This window comes from Ictidomys tridecemlineatus, chromosome 3 (assembly GCF_052094955.1).
Source record: "Ictidomys tridecemlineatus isolate mIctTri1 chromosome 3, mIctTri1.hap1, whole genome shotgun sequence".
Classification (NCBI taxonomy): domain Eukaryota; kingdom Metazoa; phylum Chordata; class Mammalia; order Rodentia; family Sciuridae; genus Ictidomys; species Ictidomys tridecemlineatus.
The window spans coordinates 25030558-25048915 of record NC_135479.1 but is presented as its reverse complement, the minus strand read 5'-3'; the positions used below and the strand labels follow the sequence as shown (position 1 = coordinate 25048915).

At 46.1% G+C, this 18358-nt stretch overlaps 1 protein-coding gene across 1 annotated transcript; it reads left to right on the top strand.

Moving 5' to 3' along the window:
* Positions 1 to 674: 674 nt before the first annotated feature.
* Positions 675 to 11754, top strand: Phb1 (prohibitin 1). The gene is made up of 7 exons (XM_005321694.4): positions 675 to 780; positions 2075 to 2189; positions 3661 to 3822; positions 7080 to 7222; positions 7380 to 7496; positions 9685 to 9780; positions 11387 to 11754. Exons 2-7 carry the CDS (start codon positions 2102 to 2104, stop codon positions 11597 to 11599), a joined length of 819 nt encoding a protein of 272 aa, XP_005321751.1. The 5' UTR covers positions 675 to 780; positions 2075 to 2101; the 3' UTR covers positions 11600 to 11754.
* The last annotated feature ends 6604 nt before the right edge of the window (positions 11755 to 18358 follow it).

The window sequence follows — 18358 nt, the reverse complement described above, 5'->3', positions numbered from 1 at the left end:
CCAATGGAGTTAACTGTTAACAATAGGTGAATTTGACAAAAGATACATGTGTTTTTTGTACTATTCTTGAAACTTTTCCAAATACAACTTCTTTTTTTTTTTTTTTTCTTTTTTTAATTGTGTCCAGACGACTGTATTCTAAGGCAGCCCTCTTGCTCACTTAGGGCACGGTCCTGCACGAATCCCTTCCTCTCGGCCTGTTTTCTGGTCCAGATGATTTCTAGGGTTCTCTCTGGCTCTGGCAATCAAAGCCTCACGACTCTACGGACGTTTCCAGACAGGGCTTTGGAAAGAAGACGGCTCTTGGTATCCTTCTGTCCAACAGATATTTCACAACAACTTTCTTCAAAGTGTCCAACCGTCCTCTTTCACCAGCCACAAATTTGCCCCTGCCCTTTTTCCAGACTCTCCTTCTCAGGCCCTGGGGGCTCATCTTCTGGCAGCCACGAGTAATGTAGAGAATAGGCACGTGTATTTATCCCCAGAGCACTACAGTCCCCAAGAGGCTTTGAGGCAACATCTCACCGTTTACCACCAAAGAAAAAAGGCTTTCCTGTGCGGGTCAGCCGCCGCAGGGCTTTTTGGGAATTGCAGTCCCTCTACTAAGAGCCGCAAGAGCGGCTCAGGGCTGCAAAACACGCTTCCCAGAAGTCATTGCGCTCCTCAACACCAATCAGAGGCGCTGGTCTTGGAGGGAGGGCGGGGAAGAAGAGCAGCTTTTCGGCGCACGCGCAGTAAGTGCTGTTGGGGGAATTCATGTGGAGGTCAGAGTGTAAGCAGGTGAGAATGGCTGGGGGTGGCCCAGGCTTGTTTCTGGTGGGGGGGTCTCTACTGCCCTCCTCTGCCCTCCTATGTGCATTTTGGGCGAATAGGGGTGCGTGTGCTTGTCCATTTTGTGGGGGAGGGGAAAGAGCTAAACCCAGGACAAGCCAGGAGTTGCGCAGGTTAAGGGAGGTGTGTATGGGGGCAGGGTGAGGAAAAATCCAGAAGCCATTAGAAAGGAAAAGGATTGAGTCTCTGGGTCTCAAGGAAGGAGCTAACGGGCGGGGAGAGATCAAGTTAGTTCTGGAGGAGGGAGGGGGGATTTGACGGTCTTGGGGCGGGGCATTAAAAAGTTTAAGGCTGGGGCTGGGGTTGTGGCTCAGGGGCAGAGTGCTTGCCTAGCATGTGTGAGGCCCTGGGTTCGATTCTCGGCACCGCATATAAATAAATGAACAAAATAAGGGTCCATCAATATCTGAAAAAAAAAAGGTTTAAGGCTGGAGTGTTTTTTAGTTGGGTCAACTATACTTCTACCCGTGGCATCGCAGCCCCTAGACCCTGTTATGCAGAGCTCTTCCTCACAGTGCAGCAGCAGTTTAGAGACTTTCCCCTCAGTTGGTTCTTGTGTTATCTTCATCTCAGAATGTCATTCAGCTCGTCCTAATCGGTTCTCACTACAGCATGTAGAGAAGTGGCAAGGTGAGGAGTTAAACCATACCTCCTAGAATTAGACCTCTGCGTTTTAATCCTGGTTCTGCCGCTTAGTGTGATCCTGGGCGTCTCAAGTCACCTGTATGTGTTCCTCTGTTTCCTGATCTATAATAATTACTTCATAGAGTAGCTATGAGGGTTAAATAAACTGATATAAATGATGGCAGTTTACTGTTATTTATTTTTGTTGTTGGCATCACTGTTGTAGCACGTTCTTTTGTTATTTTTCTAAACAAAATTTTATAGAACCAACCATGTAGTATCTCTTGGGACCTTTTTGTCCAGGAAATGGGAGTGTGATTTAGTATGGTGCAAGATCCCTATGGGTATGAGGCCCATGCCTTGTTCCCATTATTTTGAACCAAGTGTCCCAGATTCCTTTCTTTCTTGGTTGAAAAAAGAAACTGCAAAAGAAAAAGAGTGAGGAATTGATGATGGCACTTTGCCAGATGTAGAGTTATTTATTAGGTGTCCTCAGTTGGTGATTTAGAGCTGTCAGGAGTGGGAAAATAAATAATAAGCTTGAGAAGTGAATGTTATGCCTCAGACCTTCCTCTGAGGGTTTGGGCTAAGTTGTTTTATTTTGTTTTTACCCCCTTAGGTGTGAGTGGGTCCAGCAGAAGGAAACATGGCTGCCAAAGTGTTTGAATCCATTGGCAAGTTTGGCCTGGCCTTAGCCGTTGCAGGAGGCGTGGTGAACTCTGCCTTATATAATGGTGAGGCACTGAGGTGAGGGGTGGTGGGTCACTGCCCTTTACTGGAAGATTTCTGTTGGAGTGCATAGCCCATGACACTCTTGATGGTAGCGACTGTTTGTGAAGAGGTCTTAATATTGCCATTCCCCACTATGTGCTTGTATTATTAGAGCCTTTGTTCAAAGACAGCTTCCCAGCCCAGTTGCTGGTTGGATGTTTTTGGCTGTTCTTATCAATTTGCAGTGCTGCTGCTTCACTTGAATACTGTAGCAGAGTATCAGGGGATTTGCATTGCTAACTGAAATGGAGATCTTGTCTGTGTCTCATCTGCCTGTATGTGGAAAAACTCAGCAAAGACTTTAGATCAGTTTGGGTGATCCTTGTCCTGAGCAGCAGCTTTTACTCTGCTAGTTTCAAAGAAAATGTCTTTGCAGTGTATTGTCCAGCTTTTAACAGGGTTTAAGGTAGTTTTTCCTCCACTTTACTGTGTGGTCTTAGGCAAGTTGCTTTCACCTGTAGGCCTCAGCTTCCTCATTGGTCAGGCAGTGAGTTTGAATGAGTTTAATCTCTAAGATCTCCTTTAACTCTCACATTCTTTTACTTTCATGCCCCAAACAATTGTAGATTGCTACACACCTGGCTGTCTAACAAAAAGATTGTTTTCAGAGTGAAGATATTTGGACCAACTCTAAAGTCTAGAGATGGAAAGTAGTTGATGAGAAAAGCCTACTTGGGCCAGGCACAGCAATAACACCTGTAATCCCAGGAACTCCAGAGGCTGAGGCAGGAAGATGTCAAGTTCCAGACCAGCCTTGGCAACTTGGCGAGACCCTGTCTCAAAACAAAAAACTTAAAAAGGGATGGGGATGTTGATTAGGGTAGAGCACCCCTGGAATCCCCTGTGAAAAGAAACAAGCCTGCTTGGCTTATATGGCAGCTCTTGATACTGTGATCATCTTGGTCTCAATTATGTACATCTAAACAGTGGTCTCCATCACTGAATTTCTCTCTGAATCAACAAGATAGCTCTATATCCCCTCCAAGTTTAAAAAAAAACTATTATAGTGGGACCTTCTGAATTTCAGGATTCTCCTAATGAGGATGCTACTGTACTGGGTTATGGTGGAACCAGGATAGACATTTTAAAATAGTGAAGATCTGAGTTGTAGAAGTTTTAGGAGATGATTCCTAGAAGTATATTGTTGGGAGTTTGGGGATGGGATGGTTAATCAGAAAACCAACAACCAGTTTTTTCAAGGAGAAAGGGAACCAAGGAATAGATCCTATTACCAAAGACCTTGGGAGGCACATGGGACAGGAAGTGATGCTTAGTTGTGTAGCTAATTAGAAACCTCTAGAGACCAGAAGTTTGGGATAGGGAGAGGAGATACTCAGTAAATGAACAGAAAGCAACAGGGATCTTTCAAAGTCAGGATCCTTGTGGTTTACAAGGAAAGGATCTTTTTGACATGTCATTATCTTTCCTTCCTAGTGGATGCTGGGCACAGAGCTGTCATCTTTGACCGATTCCGTGGTGTACAGGACATTGTGGTAGGGGAAGGAACTCACTTTCTCATACCTTGGGTTCAGAAACCTATTATCTTTGATTGCCGCTCTCGACCACGTAATGTGCCAGTCATCACTGGAAGCAAAGGTGAGTCTTGCCTTTGTTTTTGTAAAACACAGAGTGTGGAGGGTTCTTTCTTTTCTCGGCTCCAGCAGCCTGTGTGGGATACTAGGATCCAAAAGAGGTTGAACTTGGGACTGGGGATGTGCCTCAGTGGTGGTGTGCTTGTCTAGCATGTGCAAGGCCCTGGTTTCAAACCCCAACTCTGCCAAAAGAAAAAGAGGTTGGACTTGACATCATAATTCTCAGCATGTTTGCCCTGGAGAGCTTTGTATGGATTCATAGAGAGAAGTGTATTCATAAGATACATACAGACAGCAGAACAAACTTAGAGATACATGTGAAGGTTTATTATGGACTGGGGATGTAGCTCAGTTGGTAGAGTGCTTGCCTCGAATGCACAAAGCCCTGGGTTCAACCCCCAACACCACACACACACACACCCACACACAATTTTTTTTTTTTTTAATAAAATAAAGGTTTATCTTAAGAGTTACACAGTGATATAATTTTAAAGAAATCTAAATTATTCCCTCTGTTGGTCCTTCCCATCAGCTCTTGTTCCCCAGAGTGACTATCCAAGCCTGTCTCTGGCCATCTGTCTTTGTAACTGACTTATCCTTTGCCGTATTTTCCATGGCCTCTGCTCCAGTAGTGTGGACCTCTCATTGCTGTCTCAAAGGCTGAAGTCCTAGTGACTGAGACATTCCACTGGGTTTCCAGTCAGATCCTGATGTGGACTCCCATCACCATTCCCCACCACCACCCTTAGACATATACAGACAGCACATAAAGTTGCACATACTCAAAATGTCACAGCTATGACATTTCTAGACATAAAGAAGAGAGGGTACGGTGGTGGTGGTATAGTGGTGAGCATAGTGGGGAAGTTAGTTTTTATTATCTGGATGACATTTGGTGTCCTCCCTGTTATTCCTCAATAGATGTTTGCTTGCGGTGATTGTGCCAGTCTTGATTCTATTTTGGAGAGTGGACTAGTTCAAAGAGGACTAAAATGGTTGCTGTGAAGGAGCTCAGTCTGTGCAGGAAGACAGATGTGAACAAGAAATTACAGTAGAGTGTGGGAAGGACCACAGGGCCAGGGTTCTGTAGTGTGTTAGGGAGCAGAGAAGAGAGTAGCCTACTCCCTGCCAGAAACTGATGTCTGAGTGGTGATCTGAAGAGTGCAGAGTGTGTGAGGCAGAGAAGAGGGTGCACGGAACGTTGGAAATCTGTCTGTGGCTCCTGGCCAGGGAAATAGCAGCCTTTTTTTTTTTTTTTTTTTTTTTTTTTTTTTTTTTTTTAAAGAGAGGGGGCAGAGAGAGAGAGAGAATTTTTAATATTTATTTTTTAGTTCTCGGCGGACACAACATCTTTGTTGGTATGTGGTGCCGAGGATCGAACCCGGGCCACACGCATGCCAGGCGAGCGCGCTACCGCTTGAGCCACATCCCCAGCCCCAAATAGCAGCCTTTTGAAAAGGGGCTGTCTTGTCTGCTTCAAAGAGGAAATAAGTTGGACAGGATTTATGAAGAAATGTTTTTTTTTAGTTACCAATGGACCTTTATTTTATTTATTTACATGTGGTACTGAGAATCGAACCCAGTGCCTTGCAGCTCCAGCCCCTGGAGAAACTTAATTTAACTTAAGCCTGCTTCTAAGTTTCCCATCTCTTGTGGATTTCTTTCTGTACTGTTTTGCAGTTGTTCTGAGGATGCATTATGTACGTATTCTGAAAACTATTGAAAGGTACCTCCTGAGGTCAGGGGCTTATTATGTATGTTGATACGTTTCCCACCTCTCTTGGCCCAATCAGGACTCCATTTCCTGGGCACTTGGTCCATACGTTGATGACTGCAGATTACCTATGTCAGTGTGTTAGCTTCCCGCAGGCCTGGTGTGTCTAAGGGAAGGGCTGATTCCCCCCAGAATCCTAATAAGGTCTATGACTAATCAGACTTTTAAACCCTCACCCTACCAATGACTTGCGTGCCTTCTCTTTTAAATGCTTTACCAGATCTACTCACACCTCTTGGGTCTTTTGCACATTTGACAGAATGCTCTTGTATCTGTTTTCTCCTCCAGTTTTTCCTGGATCATCCCCATTCTCAGACAAGGAAGTAAGTTCAGGTTATCTAAGGCTATCTGAAGCTGCATAATTTGTAGCCAGCAGAGTGGGACCACAGCTCAGTTCTGTGGAGTGTTAGTGCTGTGTCTACCAGTCCCACACTAACTTCTCAAGGTTGACTCATAGGCATGTTCACCTGGCCTTGGAAAGGCCTGATTCTAGAATTCTTAGTATTGACTTGTTATTTGTCCTAAAATGTTCAGTCTCCTAACATTTCATGTTACCCATGAGACATACTGTCATGACCCACCTGAGGTTTACTTAGTTTCTCTGAACTGGGGCAGTGAGTCAGATTAGAATTATTAAGCGGTATGAAAAATTTAAGAAATAACGACCAGGGGCTGGGTTTGTGGCTGTCAGTGGTAGAGCGCTTGCCTAGCATTTGCGAGGCCCTGGGTTCGATCCTCAACACCACATAAAAACAAATAAAATAAAATAAAAATATTGTGTTCAACTAAAAAAGAAAGTATTTTTAAAGAAAAGAAATAAAGACATAGAAATAAGTAAAATAGCAGGATCCGATGGGGACCAGCTCTGATGGAGACTGGATCTAATGACAAAATGGAGTCTGCACCCGTCCACTTTATTTAAATGGATGGAAACACCAATGGGATTTAGTGTGAAGAACTTCCTGAGAAAAACCTGAAGAAGATAGCAAAAACTGGGTTGGGGCTTAACAGGTTACGCCCACCTTCTCTACTTCAGGGCTGCTGGGAGTTGAAGTCAAGGCTTTTTGAACTAGTGAGTTCCATGACAACAGAACTTCCTTATGAACAGAAATCACCATGCAAATGGGTGGGTGTTCCCTGGGCACCCTTGTACCGCATCATTTCACTGTCCAGAGTTTCACATAGTTCAAAGCAAAAATTTATCAGTCGCCTATGACACCATACCATGGTAATTGCTTTATCTGTGGTCATTAGGACACACTGAAAAGCTGGTGTCATCACCGAATCCTTTCAGACATTCCTAACTCTCTGCAGTGCTCTATGGCTTCTCTGCCAAGGAAACCGGACATATCTGCTCCTTGCCTTTTAAGATCTTACTAAATACCATTTTGCATTGTAGCAAATTTGGGGTGGGAAAGGTCACATAAAAAGCCATGTGTTTCCTCATTTGTTTTATTTTAACTCCAGTGTTTGTTTCTTACCCTAAGATTTGCAGAATGTCAACATCACACTGCGCATCCTTTTCCGACCTGTTGCTAGTCAGCTTCCTCGAATCTTCACTAGCATTGGAGAGGACTATGATGAACGAGTGCTGCCGTCCATCACCACAGAGATCCTCAAGTCAGTGGTGGTGAGTGGATAGGGCCTTTACCGTGAGCCCAGATCACTGCCCTGAAGATCGCTAGGTTACAGGAAGAACTTGGCCATAGTGGGTTGGGATGTGGCTGAGGTTCTTTTCTGCTTTATCATTAGCCTGACTTGCTTTCTGCCTGTCCCTCTGAAACCAGGCTCGCTTTGATGCTGGTGAACTGATCACCCAGAGAGAGTTGGTCTCCAGGCAGGTGAGCGATGACCTTACAGAGCGAGCAGCAACCTTTGGACTCATCCTGGATGACGTGTCCTTGGTAAGATCCTTGAGGGGTCTGAGCAAAGGGTTTTAGTTCTTGTCTGGTACCTGGCTCATTTCTGTATACACATGATTAGGTCTTGCCTTCACATTTTCCTAAACGTGAGACTTGAAAACAGAATCTTCATGGGGGTGTGAGGCAGTGTCCTTGCATCTGTTTTCAGTTGAGGGTTCTTTATCTCCCTGTCTCACACATTTTTTTTATAATCTCTGCTCATCCCCAGTCTCTAAATCACCAAACTATGACTGTTCCTCAGAAAGTGATGTCTTTTTATTAACCCTGTTTGATAAAGTAAGAAATTGCCTGATAGAGACCAGAAAATAGCTTGGTAGTGTTTCTCCCTAGCAGAGACTTCCCAGCCTGACCCCCTAAGAATTTTCTAACACTTAGGGTTTGAAGCTCTGTGAAGTTCTGGGGACCCCCAGGGAAAGGTGATAGAGTGCTAATAAATGGTTCTGTTTCCCAAGGCCTGGTATTGAGGACAAGGGACATCTCTGAGGTGTAAGCTAGCCTCCAGAGACATTATAGTCTGTGTATTTATATGACATTGAGTGTCATAACTCAAACAAAAAGCAGTACAGGCAGGATAGGGTTTCAGGTGGAGGAGGGGAAGGGGAAGGGGTCGTGTTTCTAAGATTCTCTGGGAAAAATCATTTGGAGTGATTTGTTCGGGTAGTGAGGTAGAGTGTTTCCTGTTCAGTTCTCCTGTGCATCACTAGGGAAAGGCATGCTTCCTCTCAGCATCTGTACAGCTGTTTAAACAGAGATTCTCTAAGTACCCAGCCCTGAGGGCCAGGGCACTGTTCCACCTTCTGTTGCTCCAAGAGAAGGGCGTGTGGCTCCCTCTGCTGGCAGCATGCCAGGCTACAGCCTTTGGCCCCTCCACCTCAAGCTCTCCCCATTTGCTGTTAGTTAACCTGAGTCCCTTGGCTGTGAAAGCTTGCTAAGTAAAAACCTGGGGAAAACTTGGCATTTTACTTGACTCTGACCACATACTCCATTCTGGGGAAATGTGGGCTGACCACAAGAAACCATATCTAAGAGGTGTAAGAAGAAAATTAGATTTCCTGGGGAATTTGCTGGCCTCAGCTGGCTCTTTTAGAAAGAAATTTTATTCCTTAATTATACATTTCATTTTTCATTTCTCAGAATTGTACTTTCTTATCCAAACTTTGATCAAGAATCCAGAAATGGATCAGGCAAAGTAGAGCAGCTGCAGTGTGAGAGTTTGCAGTATAGTGTAAGAGCTTTGGAAAACAGTAGGGCCGGGATTGACTTCTCAGAAGTTTGGGGCTGCTTGTTTTTTAAAAAGCAGACACTGGGAGAGTAGAGGAGAAAATGAAACAAATAACATTTGATTGCAAAACCATTGCTGCTCTTCTCTTTATTTCTTCTTTTTAAATAAAAAATAATGAATAAGAGAATTGCTTAAGGCTAGGCATTAGGAGCTCTGAGTCTCTTCCCACTATCTGTACTATCTTTAGAGACAGTTGCTTCAGCCAAATCTGTTACTTGATTAGGGGAGGTATATGGATAATCAGACTTAAACCCTCACCCGGACCAATGGCTTTCCCTGCCTTCCCTTTCTTTTAAACCCTTTACCAGAACCACTCATATAGGAATACCATGATGTGCTCTCCATCTTGCTCCATCCTCTTCCTGTTTAGTGGTGGGGATGTTCTGCAAAAGTGGACTGGTGAATCCATAAGCAGAGAGTATCAAGCTTTTGGAACCCTGGGAACTGGCTGCATCCCCGGCTCTCAGGGGCTCACTTTTCCATCGCCCTCCCTTGGGTCTTTGAACAGGCATCAAAGAAGATGATGCCTTGGAAGAAATCTGGTCAGTGGTGGGGGTCCTGGAACTCACAGATCTCCTCTAAGGAGGTGGTCTATTGAGTGAACACCTTCTGGTGGCCATGGGCCCCATCAAAAGCTGCAGATGCCATTTTCTGCATGAGGTGGCCACAATGAGGGTGACAGAAATTTGTAGGAACAGTGTTGACAGCCAAGGATTCTGGGGTATAAACTCAGTGTGGATGAGAATTTGGAGGTGGAAGTGTGTCTCCTAGTGCCTCCAGCTGCTAGAGCCATTCCTGGCCTTTTCCTTCCAGCAGCTGAGGAGGCCTCCCAGCAACCCTGTCTGAGCAATTACACTGCCTCAGCTTGTGCTTACTCTCTCCCCTTAGACACATCTGACCTTTGGGAAGGAGTTCACAGAAGCGGTGGAAGCCAAACAGGTGGCTCAGCAGGAAGCAGAGAGGGCCAGATTTGTGGTGGAAAAGGTGAGCATTCAACCAGATGGCAAGAGCCTCTTTTCCTTTCTCCTCTGCTCAGCTTTCCCATTTGCTGGGTGGCCTGGAAATTCATCATCTGTCATCTCTTCTTCCGGGATAATCGGAAGGGGATTGAAGGAACTGTACTCCTGCAATTGGTTGCAGAGTCTTTGGGGGCTAGTCAGGGACATGTGATGTTATGTTCCTAAATCACTGAATGGTAATTTTTTTTCCAAGTGCCCAAGATCAAAAACTTTCATACAAATAAAAATGTTACTCCTGGAATATTTTCAGCTTCACTGAGAAGTCATTTTGAACCATAGTTACATAGTGAAAACTTGACGTTGATAAAATGTTGCACCAGATGTGATATGGTCACTGGATATTTTTCACTAAATCCATCCAGATGTGTCAAGAGAGTGTGATGGAACACAGTATATTGGCCTAGCAGGCTGGTCTTGCAGATATTTGTGAAGGTATATTTATTTGCTCTCCATTCCCCACCACTAGTATTCCTATTCTAAGGCCTTTTGGTCTTTCAAATCAAGAGAGAGATTTGATTTTGGAAACTGTAAACTTCATATGGGCAGGGTCTTGCTTTGCTTTGTTATCTGCCATGACCCCAGTAACAAGTCTAGCACTTTGCCTGATGATCCTAGATATACAACATTTGTTGAAAACATCCTATCAGTTTCAAAATTGTTGGACCAGGGGTGTCACTCAGTGGCATAGTGCTTGTTTAACATGTGCAAGGCCTGAGTTTGGGCCCTGCATTAAGAGAGACAAAAAGAGGGTTGATTTCAAAGAAGCTCAATCCTATACTCTCCTCCCACATTCTGAAGGTCACTTGTCTAGAGAGATGTTTTCATGTTGGTGTTGGTAGGGCAAGCCGTGGAGATTCCAGGTACCAGCTGAGCTCACAGGCAGCTCCTGGCAGTCATAGATGCATGCTTCTCCTTCTTAACTCTTTTGTGGTGGTTCTGTTTTGTAGTGCTGGGAATTCTGAACCCAGGGCCTCGTGCTCTCTACCTCTGAGCTACAACACCAGCCCGACCAACTGGTTTTGATGGAAGTTGTTTTGGCTTAGGACTGGAGGGAAAGATGAGCCTGAGGATTGGTTCCACCTTTCTTTTTTCCTCCATTTTCTCTGGCCTGAATCCTTCTAGCTTAAAATAGAGTTGTCTGGATCAGATCACTAGTAATGTTAATGGGAACTTTGAAATAAGTACACTACTTATATAGCCAATTGAAGCATATGTCTGCAATGATAAATGGGCATTAGAGGAAAGAGGAGGTTGGGTGGACATTGTGCTTGTTGACTCTGTTAACAACAGGAATGTAAGTTTCCGAGTGCCTTCAGAAACCTGTGAAGGCAGGGCTGGGGTTGTGGCTCAGCAGTAGAGCACTCACTTAGCACGTGCAAGGCCCGGATTCTATCCTCGAATATAGATATATATGGAGATAGATATTTATTTATTTATTTATTTTCAAGTACAGCTTTAAAAAATAATAAATATTTAAAAAGAAACTGTGAAGGACCTAGGCTGGTCCTTGCTAGGCTCTAGTCTGACAGCACCCTGAGGTTTGTCACTCACTCTCCATCTCCACTCTTTAGGCTGAACAGCAGAAGAAAGCTGCCATCATCTCTGCTGAGGGTGACTCCAAGGCAGCCGAGCTGATTGCCAACTCACTGGCCACTGCAGGTGATGGCCTGATTGAGCTGCGCAAGCTGGAAGCCGCTGAGGACATAGCATACCAGCTCTCACGCACTCGGAACGTCACTTACCTGCCAGCAGGGCAGTCCGTGCTCCTCCAACTGCCCCAGTGAGGGTGCCCTGTCTGCACCTCCTCAGGCCACTTGGGCCACAGCCCCAATTCTGAATACCATCTTTCTTCTGCCCCCACCCCAGAAATCACTGTGAAATTTCATGATTGGCTTAAAAAGTGAAGGAAATAAAAAGTAAAATCACTTCAGATCTCTAATTATCAAATGAAGCTCTTTCATTCTTCTCACCTCCATCTACTTTTTTATTTACCTCCCTACCAAAAATTGCCAAGTGCCTATGCAGACTGGCTTTGTGTCCTGCAGGGCCTGCTGGCGCTCCAGCCTAGGCACTGGCAATTGGCAGAAGAGCAGGGCAATGTGCGTGATGGATGGGGGAGGACAGCCGACAGCCTGTATAGACCTGTAGCCTCCCTCCTGCCATTTATTGAAGATTTGAGGACAATGGCACACACTGCTGAACCAGGAAGGCAGGCCTCAGTTACTTTCCAGCCTGTCCCACACAGATGCAGCTGAAGAGGTGCTGGGGAAGGTCAGAGAGGAAGTGGTCTGTCTCTTACCATAAGGCTGATTCCCTCCAACTGTGACCATCGGAAGCAGGTGTGTGTCAACAGGGCATGGATTGAAGAATCTGCCCCTATTGAGGTGGGTGGGCCTGATTTTGCTACCCCCCAGGGTCCTAAAACTGGGATGAACTTGGATAGTGAGGGAGGAGGTCTGGACTGAGATGTAAGTCCTGTTGAAGACTTCCTCTCTACCCCCCACCTTGGTCCTTCTCAAATACCCAATGGAATTCCAACTTGAAGGATTGCATCCTGCTGGGGCTAAGCATGCCTGCCAAAGACGTGTGCAGCCTGCGTTCCTGCTGCTTCAGACTGCCCTTCTCGAAGGCTGTGTGCCTGTGCTTTGAAGGAAACAATCATGGGAAGAAAACAAATGTGTGTAAACTGCTATCAATAAATGACACCCAAACCTTCCAGCTGTCTGGGTTTGTTTTTTGTTTGTGGGAGTAGTGGGATCAGAACAGAGTGTTCTAGTAATTTTTGTGTGTGCTTGTTTGTATCACCAGCTGGGATAGAATATCCAGCAAGGCAAAAGATGCTTTGGTTTCAGAAAGCACTTTTTGTTCTGTGTTCCTAATTGAGACCCATTGTGAAGTGAACCTCGGTGATGTTAAGTGAAGTTTCTCATGAGGTGATTCTGAGGAGGTGAGGCTGTCTTCTGTGTATTGGTATGACCAGCAGAGTGGGCGTTCCCGCCGCCAGCAACACCCTAACGGGAGGGAAACCATTGGCAAGAAGTTCACTGGTCAGTAACCCTTCCTGCCCTCTAGTTTGATCTTCATATACAATAGGTTACTTGGGTGTTATTTGATGTGTCATTCTACTTTACTGTGACTGATGTGGGAAATGCAAATGCTTTGGCATTTTAAGGAGACCAAATTTATGCATTTTGGATGGTGGGGGAGAGCAGACCTAGGATTGAGAAATAACTGCCAGCCAGCCACCTCCAAGGCTTTTTTAGGAACAATCAGAAGCCTGCAGCCAGGTGCGGTGGCATATGTCTGATGACTTGGGAGGCTGAGGCAGAAGGATCACAAGTTTAAGACAAGCCTGAGCCACTTAGACCTTAAACAACTTAATGAGACCTTGTCTCAAAAAATAAAGGGCTGGGGAATGTAGCATGTAACTCAGTGGTAAAGTGCCCCTGGGTTCAATCCCCAGTACAAAACAACAACGCAGTAAGACCCAGCCCTACCTGCGCCTTCACCTCTCCTCCTATTCAACCCTGGGCCCTGCCTGGCTTTAGGGACCCTTCTGAGGACTTAGGTTGTGTTCTAATCTAGCGGGCCAGGGCCCGCTAGCAGCTAAGAAAGAAGGGGAACTGATGCACAAATTTGGGGTGGAACTGAGGATTTAAGTTTTCCCAACAGTCTCCAGCTCACCTCAGGCCTCAGCAAGATCTGGTCCCCTGAGAGCAGGCAGCAGTGTGACAGGGTACTGACCCTCTGCTGAACCCCAGAGCTCCCACCAAAGTCTCCCTTCTGGCTTCTCCCTGCCCCTCCCCCAGCCTCCTCTATCTAGGCCTGGGGTAGCTCTTCCGCTTGTGTTTTCGCTGTAAGGATGGCAAGGCCTGCAGATGATGAGGTGCCTGGACTCAAAGCACATTAAAGACTGGAGCAGGGGCTGGGGATGTGGCTCAAGTGGTAGCGTGCTCGCCTGGCATGCGTGCGGCCCGGGTTCGACCCTCAGCACCACATACCAACAAAGATGTTGTGTCCGCTGAGAACTAGAAAATAAATATTAAAAATATTAAAAAAAAAAAAAAAAAAAAAAAAAAGACTGGAGCAGAAAGAGCATAATTCCCAAATAAGTTCCAGACTAACTTCCACTCTGCAGCTTTCCTCCTTTCCTGCTGTTTATTGCTTTGGACACCCTTTGGGGAAAGGGGCCAGGAGGCGCCTCTCTCCTTAGCCCTCCTCCCAGGCCTTTTTTTTAAAAAAGCCCTTGTGTTTCCTGAATTCGGTGGGGAGATTGGGTTTCATCCTCCAGGTGTCTGTGGGGGAGCCCTGGGCTGAAATGCTGTCCAGTACAACGTCTGGGTTCCTTCTGTCCCAGGTCAGCCTTTTGGGCAGCAGACAGGCCAGGTCTCCTGCTGGCTTTGCCATTAGTTTCCCTGTCATGGGTGGCAGAGGCACCTCCCAGTGGCAGCCCTGGCGCCTCATTCTGCCTTGATTTCCGCCAAGTAATTCTTTTTACAAATGTTCAAGAGCTGTTAATGGCTTCTTAGCCCCAGAGCCCCCTGATGGCCTCTGGGTTTCTCAGAGGCTGCCACAATGGACCTTTATCAGCTGCAGTTCTCTGGACTTTGGATCCTAAGCCATCTCAAGGAAGGGAGAGAGCGGGAAGTGTCTTCCTCCCTCTTTCCTTTTGACAGGCTGAATAGTTCCCTTGTTTAAACTCTAAAGGGTTGCATGCTAAGAAGGCAGTGGACCTAGGATGGGAGGGGAGAGAAAAACCCTCAAGGGCTTGTTGTTTACCTCATGTCTGTGACTTTTAGGTGTGCACCGGTTGGGGGAGGGTTGTGACCATCCTAGATGGGTTTATTTGGGAGGTGGAGAAAGAAGAGAAAACATGGGTCAAATCCTGACTTAGCTAATGCCATTCTAATAGGACCTTCCAGAAATCAGCATTGGGCCCTTCCCTTGACCATCATCAGTAACTGTGAGTGAAATATCCACCCTGGGTAAGGTTACAGGATATTGCACCACCACCCCTTCCTCAGTCTCCCATTCATAGCACGCACTGTTTCAAACCTCATTTTGCTAAAGCAGATGATCTCCCGCCAAGGAGGCTTCAGTGGGCATACAGATTATCTCTTCTCCCCCAACCCCATTACCTCTCCCTTGCCTAAAGAACTAATTCATATTCCCATGAGCACTTAGCACTCTCTTCATTAAATTGCTGTGTGTGTGTGTGTGTGTGTGTGTGTGTGTATGTGTGTGTGTGTGTGAATTCTCTCCTACCCTAAAATCGTAGAGAGCAGATACCTTTCCTTTTCTTTCCCCCTGATATTTTCCCAAGCCAAACACACCTGGCTTTTGTGGGAATTACTGAGTGGATTGGAAAAGGATCTGAGTTTGAAATGAAGGCTGGGGGTCAAGGCTCCTGAGTTCACCCATGCTGTTATGGCAAGTTACCTCAAGCTGCACCTAATTGGGGTTCTCTGGAACCAGCAGGCCAGTCACACACTAATTGCCACCCCCACACCAATACCTCAGAATCATCCCTCTCTCCCTTTATATGGCATCCATGTGGGAACTCTCCTTTGCAGTCACCTTCCCATAGCCCACTCTTTCCTGCTTCTTCCTGGAACACCACTCTGTTCTCTCCTCCCTCCTTCAATCCCTGTGACTGTACCCTCCACAAACCCAGCTTAAAATGCCCCTTGTCCAGGAATTTACCTCTGGCTGACCCCTTACAAGCTCTGCTTGTGTATAAAGTCTCCCTTTATAAAAGAGACATCGGCTCTGGAACTCCGACAACACTGGGATTGAGAATTGAACATAAAAGGAGTGATGAGGCCTGCCCCAGCTGGTAGGCGCTGGGTGCCTTGGCAAGGCCCAGACACATATCTGGAAGAGAGATAGGATGGAAATGTACTGGGCCTGGGGAAACCAGTTTATAGCTGGAAGGGAAGGCCCTTGCCCATGACACGGGGTGGATGGGAAGAGGGTTTCTCTCTCCACCCTCCTCTAATCAAGCTACTTCTGAAGAGAGGAAAGCCAAAGACAAGGCTGCTTTGGGGACCTTAATGCTGCCATTATCCTTGGAGGTCAGGACAAACCTCCTGGATTTGCTAGAAAAGCCATGATCAGTTAAAAGCTTAGACAATCTAAGTTTGGCTGCAAGCGCTACAGACACTTCTGGGGGTTTGCAAACCAAAGTGAACAAGCTTACTGTTTGTTTTTGTCTAGCTAAGAATAGTTTCCATACTTTTAAATGGTCAGGGAAAAAATCCAAAGACTAATGTTTTGTGAAATATGAAAACGATATGAAATTCCAGCTTCAGTGTCTCTACGTAAAGTTTTATGGGAACACAGCTAGCTATGCTCCTGTATACTGCAACAGCAGCACAGGGTATTGTCACCGAGTCTGTGTGGCCTACACAGCCCAAAATACTATTATAGAAAAAGTTTGCTGACCCCTAACTTAAGGGATTAGATGGTCTCAGAAAAGGAAGAACTCTGGAATCCAGAAGTCTCAGACACCAGGAGGAACGGAAGGCTTCAAGTCAGACACTAATGTAACATCACCAGGGTCCTTGATTGTGTCCAAGGCCATGGTGACCTGAGAGGCAAAGTCACACTGGGGTTCTGGTGTGCAGATTTATACCACCCAGTCTTCTCTGTGGCTTGCATGTGTTTCTGTAATGGCAGAAGATGAGAATAGGGGTAGCAAACAGGAATTATGAAAGAAGAAGGACACTAAAATCTCTCAAGGTCTGAGGATTTCCAGGTTTGGGATAAAACTACCTTTTTTTCCCCACTGCTCTGCCCTCTAGGAAGCATCTGCAGTGATGAATTCCAGAAACTGTGACTTCTGGGTGTCTCAGATTTGGCCAGAGGAGTCTCTTAGCTAAGACCATGACTGTCTTGAACAACTGGAGATCCCAAAAGAACCTACATGGGCTCTTTAGGGTGGACTGTGCCAACTATGGTCTTTACCAAGCATCTGAGAACAGACAGATGAGCTTTCTGTCTCTGGCCAGCAATCCCTTCTTTCCTTGGCTGCCCAGACCTGCTCCCGGTGTGCAATGCCATTTCCTTCTTTCTGGTCCAGCCCCCTCCCCTCCTCAAGGTCCTCTTCAGCACTTCCTTCCTTCAGGACTCCTTTCCTATCTGCACCCTACTGAAACGGCAACAGCACGATTTGCAGATCCCCAGGAAAGCTGCTTCCTTTGGGAGAGGAGAGCCATGAGCCTTGCCTAATGTCCCAAAGGTGGTAGGTGGCAGAGCCCCAGAATCTGTCTAGTGCTGCTTCCAGTCCCTCTCAACTCTCAAATATTTCCTTGTGGGAAGCACTTTGCCAGGTAAAGCCTTCCTTCCCACTCAGAGGTATGGCTGAGACCACCTCTTCATCCCTTTCCTGGGTGCACTTTTATCCCCAGCTAGACTGGAACAGGTGGGAGGCAGAGACAATGTCTTCCCTTTGGAAGGCTCCTTCATGCCAGTGAGCTGCAGCAGTGCTTGCTGACATGATGAGACTCTCAGTTGGTCTGGACTTCCCAGACTTCTCACTCTAGAAGGCACAAGTTCTAGAACTGGAAATATTTAGATCTGAATTCTGACTCTGGTGAGACCTTGTGTAAATTACCTAAATACTTTGAGCATCCTCTTAAAACCCTAAGGTTATGAATATTCATGTCCCAGTGTTGTGGAAGACTGAGATGATAGGTGTGAAAAATCTCACAAGCAGAACAGCACTTAACTTACTAGTCTCTTATAAAGGCCGTAGACAACCGCTCACCCCGGCCCTTGTTGTTTAAGGAAGGGTTCCACAGCTGCCAAAGTTTGGCTCTCCTGGTTCTTCTCAGAATTCCTCTCATCTCTATTGTTTCATATCATGAGCCAGGGGAGGCTTTGGCCTCGCTTCTCCACCAGATGGCAGCAGCCTGACTTCTACTGCAGGTGCCAGGCTCTGGGGACAGGAAAAAGATGTTCAGAAAAATATGCTAGGGAAGGGACTAGGAGACTGTTTGCAGGAACACCACAGATAAACACATAGGTTGAGGTGATCCTCTGAAAATGACTTCCTGATAGAGAATTCCTCTGGGCATCTGTGGCTGCAATCTACCAACTGTCCTGCCTAACTACCAGCCAACTAGTGCCACCCATCTCTCCACACCGGCTGGGTGGGGATAGGGGTCACCACCCACCAGCTCTGCTTTCACTCTCTCTTAAACCAGCAAGTCTCAGGGTGCTGAATACTCAGGCTTTAGGAGCCCAAGTTCGATTTTGGGAGTTTATCCAGTTGTTAATGAATCCATACAAGACCAAAGGGACATGAGATTTTCTTTCTGTAGCCTCAGGAGTTTCCTTCCAATTTCCCAAAGTTAAAGAGGCAAAATTTAATCGATAGGCTAAGTGGTTAGGGAGGCTTGACCTTCTATCCTGAGGATGCTTCTCTGAATGAACAGACCTGAAAAGGATAAGTCTGGTATACACAAGTTGTTTATTCATCCATCAGGCCAGGGCTATAAGAACCTACTGTGTGCATTTCTGGGGCTAGGTATTTTAGGGGA